This window comes from Chiloscyllium plagiosum, chromosome 18 (assembly GCF_004010195.1).
Source record: "Chiloscyllium plagiosum isolate BGI_BamShark_2017 chromosome 18, ASM401019v2, whole genome shotgun sequence".
In the NCBI taxonomy this organism is placed as follows: domain Eukaryota; kingdom Metazoa; phylum Chordata; class Chondrichthyes; order Orectolobiformes; family Hemiscylliidae; genus Chiloscyllium; species Chiloscyllium plagiosum.
This window is the reverse complement of record NC_057727.1, coordinates 43125580-43148493: the sequence shown is the minus strand read 5'-3', so window position 1 is coordinate 43148493 and position 22914 is coordinate 43125580. Positions and strand designations below refer to the sequence as shown.

The 22914-nt window shown below is 37.9% G+C and overlaps 1 protein-coding gene across 1 annotated transcript in view; it reads left to right on the top strand.

Annotated features, from left to right (window-relative positions):
* Nucleotides 1–22251, top strand: part of tafa4b (TAFA chemokine like family member 4b) — a 333573-nt gene extending 311322 nt beyond the window's left edge. Inside the window, exon 6 of the mRNA XM_043708310.1 lies at nucleotides 17696–22251. Within this exon, the coding sequence (XP_043564245.1) occupies nucleotides 17696–17728 (33 nt within the window). The 3' untranslated portion in view covers nucleotides 17729–22251. The remainder of the gene's footprint in view (nucleotides 1–17695) is intronic.
* Nucleotides 22252–22914: the final 663 nt, after the last annotated feature.

Below are 22914 nucleotides of genomic sequence, written 5' to 3'. Positions count from 1 at the left end.
CTCTGCACTCACTTAACAGCATCTTTCCTCACATTTACAGGGCTGCTTTTATAGCAAATAATTATTACAAGGAGACCCTTCTAACCACATTTGCTCTTACCTGTTATGTGTGATTTATTTTTCTGCAGACAGATGTAAAACATATACACAATGAAATTTGAAACAACAAATTCTCATGCCCAGTTTATATGACATTTAGTATGAGGTCATGAAGCATGCAGATTTGCTAATATGCCCTGCAGTAACTTGGGCATGGACATTCACATTTCAGTGTTCAGAAATTGCTTGAATGCTCTGTATGCTGACTCAGTTGGGTTACAGAAGTGAGATGGAGCCTTTTTTACACATACTGTTTAGATGCACTTGAAATTAGATAGTGTAGGAACTCTCATCATATCCGTTTTAATGAATGCAACAAATACTATTTGCATTTGCTTCCATGACTCTATATGTAGAAGTCTATTCCATCTGAGTCTGCTACGATTATCTAGTCTAAATGTACTCATCAGGTGCACATATAACTAAAGATATGTTGTAGCTGTTTCCCAGCAAACTGCAAAGTTTTGTAATCAGGTGAATGAAGTTCAGGAACCATTTGACTGTCTCGGCAACTGTCTTGTTACAATGCTACTAGGAAAATAAATTTTTGAAATTCATGGATGGAAATTCTAGACTGCTATATTGGCTCAGGTAGTTAATGTGGCCCTTAGAATTCCACTACTGACTCCTGCATTTCCTTTCTGACCCACTTGTAGCTTTGAGGCATATGTTATTTGTTAGAGCGAATGGCTACTTTGCATTCATATCAATACCATTGTTTCTGAGGCTAGGAAGCATGTAAGTGTAATCAGGGGATGATTTTTTAATATAGAATCTCCACAACATGGAAACAAGCCATTCGGCCCAACAAATCCACACCAACCCTCCGAAGAACAGCCCACCCAGACCCATTCCCCTACCCGAGACGTGTAACCCTGCATTTCCCATAGCTAACGCACCTAACCTACACATTCCTAGGTAATTTGGTAAGGCCAATCCATCTAACTTGCACATATTTGGATTGTTTTCATCTGCCCTTTAAACCTGTAATGATGTCTTCAATTAATATAATTAATGTCTGTACTGTTGAACAAACCTTATTCATGGTACTCAAGACACTTCTATAGTGATTTGAGTTTGGACAACAGTCTATAGTCCGTAATGTTCATCCAAATACCAATCCTTAAAATATTAATTAATTTATGAAAATGTGAAATTTGCTCTGGAAATTGCTATGATCTAATCCAGCAAAACCATAAAGATAATTTGGTAAGGGTTAAGTAGTTGCAAGGGTAATTCACAACAGTGATTTGAACCCAGGATTAATTCCAAATAATAGTCTCGTATGGAAGGGTCGATCTTGACTTTGTGTGAGAGGTTTAACTGGCTAGTAAAAAATCAGCAATTCTCCTTGACTAATTTTTATTTCCATTGACTTCGCACTATAGACTGTATATGGTAAAAGCGCTTCTGGGTCTAACAGGAAAGGTCAGCTAGGGTTTACACCCCAGTCTGCTGTGCTGCATTGTCGATATAAAATGAGGCACAATTGACTTAATGTCTCATGGTCAATTAAGCTGTCAAAACTCAATGTCAAAGCTTACACTTGAGTATTCGTCACATGGGTGACACAGCAGAGGGCATCCAACAACTGTGCACTTTTACCCCCCAGGAGGGCTCAACACTTTCAAGAAGAAGAGAAAATTGGTAAGGCAAAAAAAATGAACATCTTGTAAAGCAAGTTATAATACAAAGAGGTCATACCCTGTGACACAATGATGAATAACCTTCAATTGAAATCAAGTCATCATCTCATATTTACTGACAAGATTAAGATCTACATGCACAGATGTTATCAAAGGGGACGTCATGGGGGAAGTAGAGTATATATACATACTAACGCTGTAAACAGGGAAAAGAATTGCAGGCTGTGCATCTGAATTATTTATGATCCATAACCTCATTCTGCAGAGGGGCCTCCTGACATTGATCCCAGTGGTATGATACAGGAATCAGTTAATGTTATTGTTTTGATGTACATCTATATTTTAAATTTGAGGTCTGTTTCCATCAGGAGCAAGAAGAAGTCTCCAAGAATAGATCTGTTTTAGCCTTCAAAGGAATATCATTTGATTTCCTCCAAAAATAGAGTTAGTTAATTCAAGCTGAATTTTGCCAGCTTGATTCTAGGTAGGTTCATGTAATTTTCATGTGCTTTACTTATTTGCTGCACAGCTACCAGCAACCTTCAGATATTCTCATGTGTGTCACACATTGCTGAGAGGCTCTTCACCATGATGGATCTAAAGAGCCTTCCCCTAAATTTCAGACATATGTGCTCTCCAGCAGGAAGTACCAGTTAGCAAGCAGAAGTAGTAAGACTTGCCAGTTTTGTTTCCCAGCACCCAGTGGTGCTGTGGTAGCTATGCTGCCAACTGGTATTGATGGCTGAGGCCAGCCAAAGATATAACCAGAGACTGAATCAGAAATTGCTAGCCCGTAGAAATGATAAAATATTCACTTCTACGTCATACAGAATTCAAAAAGGCTCAGAATATTCTGTAGCCTAACAGCATCTGTGGTGAGAACAGATGAAATATATTTTGAATGCATATTTCTCTTCCAAAACTGAAACAAAGATAATTAGGTGCTTTTGGTATGAGTTAAAAAGGGGAAGAGAGAAAAAAGATCTTTTTGCACATTTGCACCTTCTAGAAAGTTTCTTGGAAACTCATGCTTTTAATATCATATTTAACTCTAAGCACTTTCAAACACTAACCTTTGCTGCCACTGACTTGTCTGGGACTGAAAGCCATTTTACTTTGTAAAATAGTAATTCAGGTTGGTGAGTAGAGAAGATAAATGAAGTCATTAAGCTATTCAAAAGTTCATTGAAACTACAATAAGGTTTCTGTGGGTTATCTACATAGTCTTGTCTTCACTGCAGACTGGAAATAAATGTGATTAAGTATAAGTGAATTGATTTGTTAGACATTTTAATAAATGAGTCCAGTTATCGTTTTCTAGTCTTTGTGTTATAATGAACCTGAAATGGTTTCATAGATTACATTTTATCACACTTTCACAGCAACAAGTTATGGAACAGCATGAAAAACAGAACTAACTTGAGCACTTGCCCCATTTTTCTTCCTCTTGAATTAAATAGTAGAATGAGAAAAGTAACTAACATTGTTCCATTAAAAGCTGTTTCATTCCATCGCCACAATTTGATTGCTCAAGCTGGACATGTAAGCATACATTTTGACAATTTTAAAATTAGATTTGGTAGTCCAGTGTGTTTGTTGATCTGGTGAATGATAATATGGAGGAACTGAGTCTTTGTACCAACTTTATATATTACAAATTTAGGTTGGTTTCAACTCATGCCAATTGATTAAAAAAAGGGCAGTGAATAATTTTTAGTAATATCCATGGGTATTATGTATTGCAACTTTGTTCCCCAGTGGAAAAATACTTTTAAAGCAAATCTTTGTTGGTTTAGAACAGGTGCAGCCATTCTATTATTTTTGGTTGATGTTATTAGAAGGCTCACATCCTGTTGAAAAGGTAGAAAACAGCCTGGTATATAGGTAGTATAGTCAAAATTCCTCCTTAAATATTTGTAGGGATTTTGTTTTAAACTGAGGCGTATGAAATTGGACCTTATGGAAGCTTACTTTGCTGACAGAAAGTGAAAGCACAGATGTTCAGTGTAGAATGCCAACCTTCCTTCCCCAAAGTTGAAGACATGTTCAGTGCTGAATCACTTGTAATGTTATAGGCGCATAATAAAGTTGGATACAAAAGATCCAATATCATTATTTGAAGAAGAGGAGGTGTGCTCTCTGAACAGAAGCAAAGTTGCCTCAGCAGAACTCCTAGTTAAGCTGCAAAATTGAACACTTTCACTTTATCAGATCTGGGGACTTCACTGGAGTGAATACACACAAAGGTTGACAGCAGGTATCTGTGGTTAATTTATCATTTCTAGTTTTGGATCATCTTAGCACTCTAACAACATTCATTGAGCTGGTGCGGTACCCAATTGCCATGATGGTATCTACATTGGCAAGGCCAAGCAAGAACTTATAGTGGCGAGGGCATTGGAGGCAAGATGGCACCGAAGAATGGTGACTTTTGATCCAATGTGGCTGGCCTCACGCCTGACCTCCAAGCCAATGGTAGAACACTTATCAAGAAGGACTGTAAAGCTGAACACTATTTCTTTATTCCTTTATCCCTCTGTCTTTATATTTTATGTTTTGGATTATTTTTATGTGTTTTAAGATGGCACCGGAGATTGGCGATAATGTACAACACTTTTCACTGTATTTTATAACAAAATAAATGTGACAATAAATAAATCAAATCACATTCAGATAGGGAGATGAAAAACATGCAGTATAGATGTTACTTCAATTCTCTGAAAAAAATACTCAGTTGCATTGACATCATGTGAAGCGATTCAATGTATTATTTCTTTATAATGGATTAGGTTGTATGTCCCTTATTAGTGTTCAGTGATATAACTTTAACCCATTGTAATTCTGCAGAGGTATGGTGGTTTGAAAATAAAATACCAAGCAACACAAAATGTTCATGTCTGAAAACCATCTCTTTACATCATCCACTGTGTCTTGTGGTTTGATATACTTAGAGTGTAATTTCAAGGCCTCAAATAAAGACCTAAATTATTGAAAGACCAGTACACAAGTTAAACTAGTTCTTGTCATCAATTGAAGACATTATCTCTCTGCAAAGATACAAATTCACAGGCACTAGTCACTCCTAGATTGTCTCACAATGGATTATTATTAATCTTGAGCATTGGCAGTGAGTATTATCAAGATAGTTGACTGAGCAAGGCAGGAATAATCAAGTCAAGGCATCACCTGAGGTGCACATTTTTCAACAGAAATCATTGGATAGCAATGAGGGAAATGAAACTCATCTTGTATTCTCTTTCAAATGTGGAGCACTGGGTCCACTTGCAGTTCTCATCACAACCTGCACTTGAATTGATATAATACCGTAAGGGTAGAAAAGTAGCCTAAGGCACTTTTCAGAGCTGTAAGGAGAAAATGTATGCTGAGCAAAGAAGGAGTTTGGAAAGGGTGAGCAGAAATATGGTTAAGTAGATGATTTTAAAGGCTGTCTGGTAGATGTCAACAAGCTCAATACAAATTAATAGATCTTCTCTGATAGTTCCCTGGGATAGAATGCACAGCTACACTGGGCAATCTTTTTAAACAATTAGGAAAGATTTTATGGGATTGTTTTATAGCCTTGGCTAACAGATATAAAGCAGTGAACTCCACAGTTCTTGAGCATTATTTGGTGGTCCACCAGCAAGAATGCCAGTGAGAACTCGGCCATGACCATTTCTGGTAGCCCTGGTAGGGTTAAATCCCAATAGACACTAATCTGCGTGCCATGGGATAAACATGATTTAGGAGATGAGAATCCTTCCTCTAGGAGCTTCCAATGTGAGGGTTGGCAACCCTTCCATCTCCAGCAATGTGAAAGGGGACATTGGTCACTGCTAGTGCTACAATATATCCTGGAATAGGAGTAAAGCTGGAGGCTTGGAGAAGTGGTTAGTAAGGCTTCAAGATGGGAGTGGAGTATGGCCACGTGGATGTAGGCAGGGGCAATTTACGATGCGAGTGACCTGGTCTCCATGGTGTACAGGGTGTGTAATCAGATCCACCCCCTCACTGAGCCTGTAACTAGGCTGCCATGGTCTGCCTGGGTGTCTCACCACATGACATAGGCTTCATTGCCTCTTCCTGAATACCAGCACCAGTGGGATGAGGCTCTCAGTTGGCCATTTAGAATTTTAATTGGCTGAGAGATGGGAAAGTCACCCAATATTCCCCTCCTTTGACTGAATCTGGGCTAGACAGAAAGGTAACCAACTCTCCAATCCCAGACTTCTGCCTGATTAAATGACAACCCCTCCACCAGGGGCATTCAATTCCACACTGGTGATTTATTAAAAGAGCCATTAGTTAGGAATTAATTTCAAAATGAAGAGAGAAGTTGTATTTATAAAGTTGTATGACATAAATTTGAATGAACAGATTATCAGTTGTGAGTTCTTGATCTTCAGAAATCTTTTCTGCTCAGCCTTTTGAAGTGGTATATTAACTTTAGTCATTTTGGATTGTCTTTCATCTCTGGGTATGCTTTTGACTTCTGTAGAGTGATTGAAATTGATAGAAAATATACACAGTACATCTGGTGGTCGTTTGAACGTCTTGTGGTTGCTAGGCAGTTTGATTATATCTTATTTTCACATTCCCCTTGGCTTTTGCCTGTTGTGGTATTATGAAGATATTGTTGTAGAAATGGAGGTAGTTTAATACTCCAGTGTCTATCCTTGTTGCAATATGGGGAAATGTTGCAGTGACCATAAAAAGGTAAAGTAGTTTGAAGCTGTCCATAAAGTGTTCTGGTAAGTATTTAAAATGTATTTGTTTCCAACCGACTATCCTCACTGAACAGAACAGGACTTCAATCATGGAATCCCTACAGGTCAGAAAGAAGCCATTTGGTCATCGGGTCAACACTGACCCTCCCAACAGCATCCCACCCAGACTCAGTGCCTCACCCTATCCCTGTAATGTTGCATTTCCCATGGCTAATCCACCTAATCCCCGCACACTACAGGGCAAATAAGCATAGCCAACCCACCTAACCTGCATGTCTTTGGACTGTGGGAGGAAACCAGAGCACCTGGAGGAAACACATGCAGACATGGGGAGAAAGTGCAAATTCTGCACAGACAGTTGCCCGAGGCTGGGATTGAACGTGACTCCCTGGCGCTGTGAGGCAGCAGTGCTAACTAGTGGTTAGATCTAACCAATCGGATCACATGGTCACAGCTCAGAGGCTGCTCCTGATGTGCTGAATTTAAATTCTTCCTAGTTGTATTTTACCACTTATCCAAATGTTATTTCATAAATCTTGTGCTGGTTTAATATATTAATTTTAGGATTTGAACACACAATTTGTTGTCCATACCTTGACCTCCACTATGACCGAAAGATTTTGTCCCTCATTCTGAGACTGTGCTCTCTGATCACCCAGTCAGAGGAGACGTTAGACCAGACTTTCTGAGGAGTAGTAATCTCATTCAGATTACCATTCTGGTCCTTTTTTAATATGAGAAAAGGGAGCTTCACATTTCAGAGAGGAGATTCTACTCAGGCCTCCCTCAGAAATTTGAAGTCATAGTTTCATTCTGTCAGTACTTTGGTAGCATCGAACTGTCAGAGGAAGGCAAACCATGACTCTTTATCACAGCAGTCAGCTGCTGTCTCCTAACATAAGGTTCCTGTCTGCCACTTTGACAGCTGCTGTCAGTCCATAAATACATAAGGTAAATTTAATGTTGAGATGCTGGGAGGTTAGGGTGCCAGGGGTAGTGGGGAGGGTACCAGGAGAATCATGCCAAATGAATAGGGCTGGAGTGCCTGGTAAGTAGGGCACCACCTGGTACAGGAACCAACTGGGGAAATGGGTAGGGTGCCAGATAAATAAGGGGTAGATTGCCAGGTAACTTGAACGTCAATTTGCGGATCATTTCAGAGAACACCTCTGGGACACCCACACCAACCAACCCCACTGCTCTGTGACTGAACACTTCAACTCCTCCTCCCACTCCGCTAAAGACATGCAGGTCTTTGCCGTCCTCCATCACCAAACCCTAACCACCTGGAGGAAGAACGCCTCACCTTCTGCCTTTGTACCCTGCAACCACACGGGATTAATGTGGAGTTCACCATTTTCCTCAGTTCCCACCCCCTACATTATCCCTTACCCATGCCTCAAACTTAGCACCACCCTCTTGACTTGTCCATCGTCCTTCCCACTTATCCGCTCCATCCTCTTCTCCGACCTATCACCTACGCCCTCACCTTCATCTACCTATCACATTCTCAGCTACCTTCCCTTTGGCCCCGCCCCCTCCCATTTATCTTCCAGCCCCAGCCTATAATCCTCATTCCTGATGAAGGGCTTATACCTGAAATGTCAATTCTCCTACTCCTTGGATGCTGTCTGACCGGTTGCACTTTTCCAGCACCACATTCTCGACTCTGATCTCTAGCATCTGCAGTCCTCACTTTCTCCCTGCAGAGGGTCAGGAAGGCTCATATTCAGGAGGGGATGAGGAGCAGGGGTTGGGTTGTGTGCTTTGGATCGGGTGAGGATTTGGTGAGGAATTGGTAAGTGACGATTGTTATTGGGATGGATGTGAGCTAAGTAAGGGGTCTGTTTAATAGTTACTCAGAAATTAGACTATGGTTTTAATAATATAACATTTCTTGAGTAACTATTGTATTTAATTTCACTGGAACTGTCTGAAATAAATGGAGACTTTTGGACAATTCCAGGTGTTCCAATGGACAGACCCAATAGAAAATTCAGTTTGGAGTAATTTCTTCAAATTGTACTGTGGGGATTCCATGTGGTCTCCATGTACAACAGACACCTATGCTGCTGTATGGACTGTGTGGCCAGCTGAACATTCAGGTCATTCTTTCTGCATTACTATTTCTAACCCTTTAAGAATTATAAGTTTCAATGAGTATCATTCTTTTATCTAAACTCGAGGGAATACAGACCCAGTCTCTTCAATTTCTCCTTAAAGGGCCGCCCTTCCATCCCATGAATTAATCCAGTGAATCTCCACTGAAATCTCTTCATGAAAATTGTATCTTTCATCAGGTAAAGTGACCAAATTCCATACAGTACTCGAGGTGTGGTCTCACCAAGGTTCTATACAATTGAGAGAAGACATCTTTACTTCTGTACTCAAATCCTCTTTTAATGAAGGCCAACATACTATTTGTGTTCCTTTTTGCTGGCTGCATATTAATGAACTGAAACCTGTAACCCATTCAAAAAATGAAAGACTTAACAGCAATCTAGGTTTGTTCAATATATCATTTCAGTTGCATGCCACCGTAGTCTTTTGCTATAAATTCTATGTCTTATGATCCTGCTCCACAAATACCTGATGAAGGAGCAGTGCTCCGATAGCTAGTGCTTCCAAATAAACCTGTTGGACTATAACCTGGTGTTGTGCGATTTTAAACTTTATTCATCAGACAGTTTGGGGGTGGTGGGTGGTGGTGGGGGTTGTGTTATCCTCATATTGAAGAGATCAGGTTTCTGGTGATTTGAACAAGGCTTTGAGTCAGGAAAACAAAATCTCTCAGTCAAACCCAATGGTGAGAGTCTATTTTGGGGATTACACATCACCCCACCGGGAATGGAAAAGGGAAGCAGAAAGAGAAAAATTGGTTTGGAATGGTTCCTCAGGAATTAAGTGCCCACTTAACTGCCTGCATAAAGCATAATTGTGGAGGGGCCTTTCAGTCGTTTCAAAATGTTACAGTGAAAGTCATTTTAATTTCTATGAAATTAAAAATTACCGACAAAAGTTAATATTTAGTTAACGTTGATTTCAATTATTGTTATAGAAAATAATCGTGGAAATGATGTGATCGTCATGACATTGCTGGAAATTAGAATATCTTTTTAAATGTTATTGTCTCTATGTGGATCATAACATTGAACAACCCTCCAAAATTAAAAGTCTAGAATATGTAGTCTCAGCAAACCTTTGAAGGAACACCAGGTTAGTTTCACAAACATGAACATCAGGCTTTCATGAAGGTGATGCATAATTACTTCTGGCCATTGTTAATTAGTGATAGAATTGATTTGTTTGGTAATTTTTATTTGTTCTCAAGCTAGTATTAATATTTATATTGGTGATGAAGTAAGGGCAGGACTTGCAAGGTTGGATTGAACAAGTGTCATTGGATACATGTAGTAGGACTTTTAATATTGTGATTAGTATTATATTAGATAAATGTAGTAACACTTTTAGTATTTTCAGATGAGAAGATAGGTTCAGGTGAGGCACGGTTTGATGATTGATCTCTTAGAAATCTGGAGCACTCTCCACTTCACGCTCCTCCATTTCTGGTTCTAGTTGGATGTCTTGCGGTCCAGATGAGAATGGGGCCTGATTTCTGGAACTTACGCAGCATATAATCTTCAGGCTGGTTATCCACTCAGGAGGGTACTGTAAAGCTCATCCAAAACAGTCCAGGTAGCAAAACTGCTGCTTCTGCGCACAATGATTATTTGTTCAGTTGTATTTTTGGAGGCAACATAGTTTTGATTACAGACCATCTTAATCTTTGTGAGTCATGAGCTCTGTCCTGTGAGGATCATCCTTGTGTACCTGTAGCCAATCTATAACCTGACTGTCTTGCTGAAATAGAGATGTCACTGAGGACTTCATTGTGAAGAATGAAAACCTCATAGCTTAAAATTCATAATTCGTAATAGATTAGTGGCAGTGGTTACAATCCCAGCTGCATGTTGAGAAACTGGCATCTGTTTGCGTTAATGTTGATAAAAATTTGTTAATAAAGATGCCAGCCTGATGATAGGACACACACATGCAATTTGAGTGTGGTCTACGGCCAGCTTTTCCAAGGGAAGCCTGCTGAAATAACTGCACAGAGTCTGGTATTCCATCGCCAAGTCACTCTTTATATATGTGTACACTGGTTGTGGCCAGCCAGCTTGGAGTTAGTCTCTGAACTGAGCAGATTGTGAATCCTCTGTTTATATTACACACACACATATACACACTCTTTCGCAAGCACTCACACCCACATGCACACATTCACTCTGTCTCTCCTGCACACACACACATTAAGTTTATGGGGTGAATTTGTACTTGCAGAATTACATTTTATTTTGTTCAAAAACTGCATAAATCCATGTAAGATTCTGTAAGTCCCACATTAGAAATAGAACAAGTCTGTCTCAACATTGGAACACAGACAGACTTTAACCTCACACCTTTAATGCATTGTCTGAGCTGAGATGGCACCTATTGTTAGAAAAGCTGAAGCTATTTTGAGAATGTAACTTAAAAGTAACTTAAATGGGATATAAAAGCAGCACATCCCATTCTAAAAGATGAAAGACTTAATCTAAATTTGTTTAATATATCATTACAGCTCCATGACACTGTAAGCCTTTTGCAATAGATTCTGTGTCTTACAGTCCTGTTCCACAACCACCTGATGAAGAGGCAGCACCTCAAAAGCTAGTGTTTCCAAATGAACCTGTTGGACTATAACCTGGTGTTGTGTGATTTTTATCTCTGTTAATATTTTTTTTCTTTTTTTTTGTGTGTGCAGGTGTGAGACACAGTGAAAGACACAAAGTGCACAAATCTTTATTCAATTTCCACCACCAGGAAGATAGGAAAACCCCGGGTGGCCAGTGACAAACACTGCCCTTCACATCAAAGGGCAGTGCTGTGTGATCATCTCTGTTTATATGTTTTTCATAATTTTTTTTTCTGCTGCGTGCAGCACCCTCCACCCCAGAGACACTCTGGTTCTTTTTTTTCTTCTTCCTCTTTCATCTCTGTTTAGAAAACACCCGGGTGGCCAGTGACAAACACTGCCTTTCACATCAAAGGGCAGTGCTGTGTGATCATCTCTGTTTATATTTTTTTTTTAGCACCCGAGTGGCCAGTGATAAGCACTGCCCTTACACTCTTTTTTTCTTTTTTTTTCTTTTTTTTCGTATTGAAGCTTTTAATTTTTTTTCCTTTTTTTTAACCCCTACGCTACCGCCTAACTGCGGTAGTGCTTATTTTACCCCAGCACCCATGGTGCGTGTGTGCAGGTGTGAGATACAGTGAAGGACACAAAGTGCACGAATCTTTATTCAATTTCCACCACCAGGAAGATAGGAAAACACCCGGGTGGCCAGTGACAAACACTGCCCTTCACACCAAAGGGCAGTGCTGTGTGATCATCTTTGTTTATATTTTTTTTCTTTTTTTTTAATATTAACCCACACTACCACCTAAGTGCGGTAGTACTTATTTTTTTCCCCAGCACCAATGGTGTGTGTGTGCAGGTGTGAGACACAGTGAAGGACACAAAGTGCACGAATCTTTATTCAAATTCCACCACCAGGAAGCTAGGAAAACACCCGGGTGGCCAGTGACAAACATTGCCCTTCACATCAAAGGACAGTGCTGTGTGATCATCTCTGTTTATATGTTTTTTATAATTTTTTTTCCTGCTGCGTGCAGCACCCTCCACCCCAGAGACACTCTGGTTCTTTTTTTTCTTCTTCTTCTTTCATCTCTGTTTATATATATATATTTTTTAATTTTTTTTTCCCACGCAGGTGTGAGACACAGTGAAAGACACAAAGTGCACCAATCTTTATACAGTTTCCACCACCAGGAACATCTCTGTTTATATTTTTTTTTCTTTTTTCTTTTTTTCTTTATTTTTTCCCCAGCACCCATGGTGGGTGTGTGCAGGTGTGAGACACAGTGGAAGACACAAAGTGCACGAATCTTTATTCAATTTCCACCACCAGGAACATCTCTGTTTATATTTTTCTTTTTTTCCTTTAACCCCCACACTACCACCTAAGTGCGGTAGTGCTTTCCCCCATTTATTATTTTTTTTCTTTTTTCTTTTTCTTTTTTTTCCCCCAGCACCCATGGTGTGTGTGCAGGTGTGAGACACAGTGAAAGACACAAAGTGCACCAATCTTTATTCAATTTCCACTACCAGGAACATCTCTGTTTATATTGTTCAGTCAGGGCTTTCCTGATTGGTGTAGGTTAACAACCCCAACCAAGGATTTCGTAGTCAATGAGGTCCACCTTATTCTAATCACTGCACCTGCCAAGTGGGAAGCACCTTGTGTTCTCATGTCCTACTTCACTTTGATGGATTGTAAATACTCCTTGCTGGTGTTGGAAACCTCATTAACATCCCCAAATCATCAATGCAGTGCAAACTGTGCGATAATACTTATGACACTCAGTGTTACCTGAATGGAGCATTTAAATGGTAAACTAGATGATCCTGATTAATTTGGATCACAAATGATATGTTTGTTTGCAAACTACTTTGAATCAGTAAATGCTTCTAGTATATAGAAATATAAAATGGATAAAACAGTGGCTGGATTTGTTGGCAAATACAAATAGCAATAAGATTTTTTAAGAATTAGCCTGCGAAGTGGCAATTTTACAAACGATTTATTTTACACATACCAGTGCCCGAAATCTTTGCATAACTGAATGTGTTTCAAATGTGAAAAATAAACCTTTAATAATGAAATTGTTGTTTTGTTTTTATTGTTTTCTGCTATTCGTTTCAAATGTTGTTTTAATTCCATTATGGCAAAATAACTTGCGCTTATATTGCACCTGCAATCTACGTAAGCTTAAGGCATGTACTGGGGAGAAGGTAAGAGGATGGGATAGGTAAAAAGTTGAGAAGATAATCAAATGCATGTTTGAAGAAAAGTGTTGAGACACATTTTTTTGCTAAGCTGGTGTTGTGACAGCAGCAGGTGATATAACTTGGAGAAAGTCTCCTTTGTGAAAGAAAGACAGCACTTCCATTGCTATACAGTGAGTGTTCCCTGAATCCTTACTGTGGGTATAGTCTCCTCTTTATCACTTGTTCTCGCATTTTGCAGAGTCCCTTGCTGCTCCTGTATACCTTTAAAGCTGCAGTTAACCTTGACAGATCATCTAAGGTTATTGATGAATTGTATAACAGCAACAGTGGAATCTTTTTGCCTGGTGATACCATGGGTGAGCTTGGTACATACTGGATGAGGGTATGCGGTTTCCCAATAATGTAAAAGTGGTTTTCTAAAAAATGCAGGGCCTTAATTTGAAAAGGTGTTTCGGAGTTTTCCATTGTTCTTTCATGTGAGCTGGATGCCCATTAAGAACACTAAACCAATATGGCAGTAGCACACATTTATTGAGTGCATTCTTCATGCATCAGCGTGTCTGAGATTTATGCACAACGTTTGCTGCTTTGACTCTATCTAATTGGTTACTGATACAAAAAAAAATCTAAACAATTTATTAAATGTTTGACTTTAGTGAATCCAAGCTCATTTTAAGTAGCTCATGCTTCCCTAACGGCTTATTTTATTTTTAAGTATAGATATTAAGAGTTTGCTCACATTTGACATTGTTCAATTTAAAACTTGTTGCTCTGCCTTTATAAGAAAACAATTCGGAAAAATAAACTGGGGAGATTTTTCTTTTGCCAGGGATGCAACAGCGCTCAGAACAACAGAATAATTTCAGATCAAAAAAGTCACATTGAGTTATAAAAATCATAAATTTGATAATCGCTGAGCATCAGATTCCCAGATCTACTTAATTTGGGAAAGACTGTATTGAGCTCTTTAACAAAATTTACCTTGAATATTTATGACATATTTAAAATAAAAGTTATACTGATGTATTAGCTCAACACGACTTTCAATGTTGAAACATTTAGCAGAGTTGCAAGTGTATATTGACTTACATGTTTCCTTACATGTTATGTGCTGGAAATTTAACGTTTCACTGTTAAGAAGTAGAAAAATGGCCAGATGTCTTGGATGTGAAGCCATTTCCTTGGCAAAAATCCTATCTTTTCAAAATGCAACATTTTGTTATCAGTCACAAGAGCTGAAATCAAGCCAATCTTGCTTGATAGAACTTGATGCATAAATGTTAAGATTTCGATCCCTTGGAGACTGATCTACAATAGCACTTTCCCATTTAACAGAGTTCTGAGAGACTTCACGATTGGACCTATAAAAATTTAAATGTCAAACTAGTGGATCCTGATTAATTTGGAGCACAAATGACATGTTTGTTTACTAACCACTGTCAAATCAGTAAATGCGTCTAGTGTATTGAAAGATAAAGCAGATAACACACTGGCTGAATTAGTTGGCAAATCTAAGTACCAATAAGAAATTTTTAAGAACTATTTTTAAGAACTAGAATTTTGAAGTGGCAATCTGCAAATAATTTCTTTTACACATACCAGAACTCTTTGCATAACTGAACGTGTTTCAAGTATGAAAAAAGCAAATCTTTAATTATGAAATTATTGTTTTGTTTTTATTGTTTTCTGCCATTCATTTCAAATGTTGTTTTAATTCCATTATGTCAAAAATAACTTGCATCTATATTGTACTTGTAATTTACATAAGCTTAAGACACATGTTGGGGGAAAAGGCAAGATAGCTAAAGAAGTTGAGGAGATCATCAAATGCATGGTTGAAGATAAGTGTTGAGAAGCATGTTTTGAATGTTGACAGAAGTAGAGCAAGGTGTGACATTCAGTAAAAGTTATCTAAAGAGAAGGGATAAACAATTGAAAGTCCTGCTACTGATGATTGAGTTAATGGGCAATGGGTATGTGTAGCAATCATAATTAGAGGATTATAGAGTGAGAGCTCTGGAGTTAATGACAGAGCTAGAATGGGCAACACTACAAAGGGATTTGAAATTAAAAATGATGATGTCAACTTACTGGAGCTGAGTAACAATGCCAGTCTCAACTTCCACAACATTGCCAAAGTTCCACTTTTTGCGGTCTAATTTATTTATAATTCCATTTCCCAAATCATATTCCATAACACCTGGTGTAGGATAGTATGCAAATAATATGATATGTTGAGGAAGTTTGTGGTTTATATAGGATGATGTTTAGGAGGCTTTCAAGAAAACCTTTGTGAAATTTCAGAATACATTGAGATGAATAACTTTTCAATTTCAGAGATAGTAAGAGTGAAGAAGAAGCAAAAGTCGTCAATGTCATCAAGGTGGCTTGGATTAGCTGACCTTGAATTTAATATATCTTTTCTACATCCAGAATAGAGGCCTATTACGTGAAGGAATCTGCCATTTGCGAGAATAACAGTCAAGCGTTATGGATGAAACATGGCAATTCAATGCAACAACTGAATAATTTATAGAGGAATGAAACCTGATTTCCCACTGACAGATTTGTGGGGCTAAAGGATTATTTTATTTAGAGTAAAAGGTAACAAATCAATTACAATAACATGAAGAAGCTTAATTTTCACTTATTGAAGATCTCATTTGCTATTTTTTATTGATCAACTCTGTAACATCAAATAGTTCTTACTTAATTTCCATTTCTGTTATTCTTTGCTTGAGCCAGCAATATAAAAAGCATTCCCTGAGTGAAAAGTACTTTAGAAATAATGCATGAAACCTTTTTGTATTAGAGAAAAAGACAAGAAATGATGATTGTGTTCATTGCTGAGGTTGTGGTGGAATTATCACCTTTGGAGATTGTAAAGGTCATAAACCAAAGTCAAAAGTTTGACTGAAACAACAAAAGTGTGGTAAATGTGGAACCTGGGAGGAATCAACAATAGGAAATGGTTAATATTTTGTAGTAAATAGATATATGTTTTCAGAGACTATGGAAAGAATTGGCAGAGTCTGCTTACAAACCGATCATTTCTGGTCACAGGTTCATATCTGACCAGAGTCCTGGTTCAATTTGTACGCACAAAGGGTTTGTGAAATACTTCTGCCACCTGCTAGGTGTCAATATCCATTTTTCATTTACTCTTATGGAGATTCACAGTCTCAGGAAGGAGACAGTTCTGAGGCAGAAGGATAAATGGCCTCCCTGGCTTGTGAATCTGAACAGTGATTTGCTTTACTGAACTACAGTGCAATGGTTCTCTTTCTAATCTTACTGAATCAAAGAGTGCAGAAATGGGTTTCCTTGGTACTTTTGAACTCTGAGTGTTGGTTATCATTATTATGCTACCATGATATTAAGGTCCAAACAACTTTGAGGAGCCATATTGGCTTGAATAAAGGAAGGCAAAGCTGCAAGTCTTAAGCATTTTTTTTCTCAAGAGCTAATTCTTAAGTATGCATTTTCTTTTGTAGATAGGTACGTATTACAACAGATATAATTAAAATACTACAGAATTATTTTTAAGGGGTTTGCTGAGATTGCCACAGTGCTTTTGATTTAATTCATTTCTGAATGCCCTGGAATTTTTATCAACACTGGACTGGCCAGGTGGTGAGCTGAAGGCACAGCAGGGGACAGATTTGTTGGCTTGAGATCTAAAACTTTGCTTCTGATGGAAATTCATTAAAAACTTCTGAAGTAGGTCTGTGTAATGTCATTGAAAAGAAAACCAGTGTTTTTTTTAACTACTGCTGCTAGGAAATGGTGTAAAGTTTTGCTAGCCAGGTGTTCTGAGGTTGTTGGTTTAGGCTCCCTTGCTGCTGGCTGCAGGAAAAAGAAGCAACTATAATCCTGGATCCTTATTTATCATGTGTGTAACAGTTATGCAGCTTAAACTGTCTTGTTTAATTGTGTATGGAGCAAAGCCTGCTGAAATTGGCATAATTATGCATATTATTGAGACAGTTTCCAGCATGGCATGTTGCCTACACTGTAGTGAAGTGAAAACTGGCTTTCTACGTATTAACAAACTAGTTTTGTTTTATCAAACTGTGTCAAGTAGCCCACACAAGTTCAGCACAATATAAATGTCAGAACCCGCTGCGAGAAACTCAGAGTAGGTACTCTGCCACTGATTCAAATTATACCTTTTGTGTGCTTTCTTTGCTGGTTAGGCACTGTCTCCATTGGGAGCTTAGTTATTATAGTGAAGAGCTACTCATTTTTCTTTGCTTAAGAAGTTAGCAATTAGTCCATTGTAAGATCTGTCCAAATGCTTCCTCTCACTTTCATTCTCTTTCCTTTTACAGATTAGCCCTTCAAGTCCATTGCAACATATGTAGCGATCAGAGCAATTCCACCTATGCCAAATATCTCTGTACAAATGCTACATCTGTGCAGTAATGGTGCCTGGGACAGATCCGAAACAATGACGGTACGCTGGCAGATCTTCCACTGCCTGAGGATTGGCACACCAGGGAGTTCAGCTTAAACACTGCACATCTGTTGTAAAACAAGCAGAATGTACTGTAAAGTATTTCCCAGCACTGAATGTTAAAGATTTGATAACATCTGTATTTGATGTTCTAGAATACGCAGAGGTGATAACTATTTTCCCCCTATGTTTTGCTCTCCTTATATTGAAGCAAACTTCATTAACCTTCAATAAACTATCAATAGGTAATTTGAAGCCTTGAAGATGCCACTCAAGGAGATGGGATTTACATGCTCCTACCATATACGGAAACATTTTCACTAAGGAGTTTTTTTTTCTGCCAAGATATTTTGTAAAAACTGTTCAAAAGCCTCTCATACTTTCCTTTAATTTTGTAGTAAGTGATTAAAGGCCAATTTTATGAGAAGAAACCAGTTCAACCTGAAGTAAGAATGGAAAATGCAGAAACTGTTATAGCTGGTCAGTCGACGTTAATTCACTCATGGGATGTGGTGTTGTTGACAAGGCCAGAATTATTGCCCATCTTTTATTCCCTTGAGAAGGTGGTGGTCAGCTGCCTTCTTGAACTGTTGCCGTCCATGTGGTGTAGGTACGCAAACTGTGTGGAGTAGGAATGGAATTCTTGAACTTTAACCCAGCAACTGTGAAGGAATGGCAATATACTCCCAAGTTAGGATTGAATATGACTTGGAAAGGAACTTTTTGAAGTGGATATTCTCATGTGACTTCTGCCCTTGTCCCTTTAGTGGTGGAAATCAGTGGTTTGGAAAGTGTCATGCCAAGATGCCTTCATAAGTTTTGGCATTGCGTCTTGTGGTGAAAGGAGTGAATATTTAAGGTTGTGGATAGGTGTGGATCAAGCAAACTACTTTGTCTTGGAGGACGTCAACCTTCTTGAGTTTTGTGGCAGTTTCACAATATTTATTTGGGCGATGCAGTTAACCCTCAAGGTATGGATGGTGTTGGATTCAGCAATGAAAATGCCTTTGAACATCAAGGGGAAACATTTAGTTCTCCCTATTTGGAAATGATCATTATGTGGCACTTATATGTTGCAAATGTTCATGCCATTTATAAACCCAAATCTAAATATTCTCTAGGAGTTGCTATGTGCAAACTTAGACTGTTTCATTATCAAGGGAGTTGTGTTGGGAATAAATACTGTACAGTTATCAGTAAACATCTCAGCTTCTGATCTTATGATGAAAAGAAGCATTCATCATTGATGAAGCAATTGACTAGTCTTAGGACTCTACTTTGAAAACTTCTATCACAATGTTCTGGTTGAGTAATTGACCTTCAATAACTGCAATCATCATCCCTTGTACTAAGTATGCCTTCAGTCATGGAGAGATTTCTCCTTGAACTTCCTGATTTGAATTGAGCTAGGATCCTTGATGTCACACACTTCCAAACATTCCTTTACTGTCAATGGAAGTCATTCATATTTCATCTCCAGAATCAGCTCCCATGTCCATATTTGGAGAAAGATTGAAATGAAGTCTGGAGACAAATTGTCCTTGTGGAACCAAAACTGAGCATTGATGGTCAGGCAATTAGTAAGTAGCTGTCATTTGATAACACTGTTGATGACACCTTCCAACACTTTGCTGATAATTGTGAACAGATCTGTGGAATAATAATTGACCGGATTGGATTTTTCCTGCTGTTTGTGGACAGGACATACTTGGACAATGATCCATTTTTTTCAGGCAGTTGCAAATGTTTTTTCTGCAGTGGAGCAGCTTGGATGGAGAGAGTGTGACAGCTTTTGGTACTCATAGAGTTTGCACTTCATATTCTTGTGCCATGAATTCAATTAGCTGAAGACTGGCATTTCTGGGGAGCGATGGAGGCCAAAGTGGATCATCTACCTAAGACTGCTCCCGGGTGAAAATAGTTGCAAATGCTTCATCCTTGTCTTTTGCACTGATGTGCTGTATTCTTCCATCGCTGAGGATGGCGAGGTTCATTACAGAGCCTTTTCCTCCCTTCAGCTGTGTAATTATCCATCACCATTCTTAATTGGATGTAACAGGGCTGCAGAGCTTTGATCATGTCCATTGGTTGGGGATCAGTTACCTCTGCTGTATCTTCAGCAGGTTTGTAGCATATTTGGGCTATGCCAGTTACTGCTCCTGACATATCATCTTACACATCTCATTGTATCAGTATTGGTACCCTGATTAGTACCTGCCACCCTCCTTCAGTGAATGAACCAATATTCCTCCACATTGACCACAATTTGCAAGAATCTATGTGTGCAATAAAGGTTTTTTTTTAACCCAGGATTGACCTTTTGTCATCAGATACTGTGGGGTTAAGTGTCAATGCTATGGACTCCCATGGGAATTCCCACCCAAATTCCCAGCAACTCTGCCGGGGGCCTGTCCTGCAGGAGGGTCAGGTTGTACTCAGGTGTGGCGATGGAGGAATCTGAAATCAGCTGTAGAATGAAATTATTCTGGGTATGGAACTACATCAAGGTGGAAGGCAGCTCTTCCAATTTTGACACAAGTCCCAAATTGTTAGTTAGAATCTGATAGCCAATTAGGTTATTATTCTGATAAATGGCCCAACCTATAACATTGACTTGACTCTCTCCTACTGATGATGATTAATCTTCTGTACAGTTTGCAGCAGTTTATTTGCTTAATTTGTCTGTAATGTGCTGTCATTTCTGATGAGAAAAGTCAATTGTCAATCTTATTGTATTCCAATTTGCTCGAATTTGGAGAAAGTGCAGGTAGCTTTGAAAAGTGTTAGTGCCTTAGTCTTTAAAATTCCATAGAACTATGGGCACTTGCAACTGTTGCAAACCATGGCACACAATAAAATATTGGCTCTGTATACTAATTCAGTTGTTTGCAGTTTCCTATTGTCAAATGAAAGCTAGAAGGCATTTTGCAATGCTGTCACTATAACTCAGCATAAATGTTGTTTTCCTAATCGCAGTGATTGACATGCTGTAAAGTCTGTTGGAAATGGCTGTTAACATTATCAGATATTTTGGAATCATATTAGATGTCTTCAGCTTACACGATTCTAAAATATTTCATACACTGTTTTAGATTTCATATATAAGCTAAATAGAGTGTCTCGAAAACCAAAAGTAAAGTCTAATACTTGAACAAAACTTCTGAAAATAAATATTTGAGAACTGAGAAATTCAAATGACAAATTTCAAGCACAATCATTGAAACATTGAGTTGATTAATAATCCTCCTTGATTAGACATGATTAGAGGAAGAAAAATCTCTACTCATGACAATGAGCTTGACATCTGGAATCATTTGAAAGACAATTCTCCAATTTTTCACAAGCCCCATACAATATTGAGATTCCCTGGATATACCTAAGAATATCAATAAACTAGAACAATGGCAACAACTTATACTTAAATAGTACTTTCAGAAAATTCCTAAGGTCTTGGTGAATTTAATATTTCAAATCAGCTTTTGTTCACCCTAAATTTGAATCGAAATAAGAAAAGGAAACTAGCAGCAGACATTGCTGTGACATCCTTTGAATATTGCTTGCACCTATACTTTCTACATTAAGAAGCAGGGTAATATGTTTACCAACGCTTTCCTTTCACAAATTTATGTTTTAATTCAGGGATACCAGGAATTTCAATTACTTGAAATGGGAATTAACTAAATGAATAACGAGTTGGGCAAGGTGTTGAAGAGTAACTGTGGAAGTAAGGGAGTGATTAGTGAGATCACAAAGGGAGAAGAAAAAACTGATGAGGAAAATGAAAATAATTACAATGTACATTGCAATGTTACTTCAAAATACTATAAACACAATTGAAGTTATTTAAGAATGAGTGTACTTGGCTGCAATATGCCCTGAAACCTCCTATGGAGGTGACAACACAATTTTAATTTCTGCTTTAAGATTGTAAACTACTTTGCAGGATACATAGCTTTCATGTTGTTAAATGCTTAATGATTTTTTGGCTTAACTTTTTCATTTTTTATAAATATATATATTCAACAAAATGTGAAAATAGTTGATAGAAATTAAAATTTTACACACTTCAGCAAATATGTATTTGTTTATGCATTACTGTTTAGATCTATTTCACACAACTCATAACATGTATCATTCACTTGTTCTATCTGAATGTTTACATAGAAAATAATTTTTAATGCAGCAACTTGTATGCACAAAGAAATGATTTATTTAAAATGAATTTAATTTCATGTATAGATGGAATTGTATAAGGTAGCTGCAAATGTTAATGTTTGATGTATCTTTTTGGGAGATTATATATGTGATCGAAGTGGTAAGAATGTTATCATGTTCATTTTTGACCTTGCAGTCCTTCTCATTAAAGATAGTAAAGTTATCTAAAGCAGTCATCTGCTTTTGAATATGCTAAATAAAATTAGAATTTTATTACTCAGCTTGTTATTTTATACAATTTGGAAAGTATCGTAATTAATTCTAATAATTAAATCACAAATCAAATATCAAAACTTTATTTCCTACTGATCATAGCTTTTTGAAAAGTGGCAAAAGTTAGTTGTTGGTCAACACATTGAACCTTATTATTAAAACATGCAGTCACCTAGATGATCACAGTTCCAATATACAGTATACAGTCATGAAGAGAAGAATTTACCATTGATCCCAAAGAAAGTTGACAACAGTAATCTTGTGATCTCTCTGGCATCAAAATCCCCTTTTCTTACATTAGTTTGAATCTGCTGTGAAGTCCAGGGTACATCTATGCCTTTAGCAACAATGACATCATCAAATAGGACCAGCAGTCAATCATATTTATGTATTTTTGCAAACAGAAAGATAGAGTAAAATACACAGATTATCCTTGACCTTTAATGACAGTTTACAGTCAAGAGAATAATGGGACATACATAATGAATTACAGTAGAAACTAGAATGTCATAAACATATTCAAAAATATAATTTAAAGGTGTGATTTTTTTGTGATTATAGCAGAGACTTGGGATTCCTTGAACATAAGATTGGGTTTCCAGAACCAGGAAGCGATTTCAATCATAATTATGAATTTTGTATGGAATTAAAAATTCAATCACACCT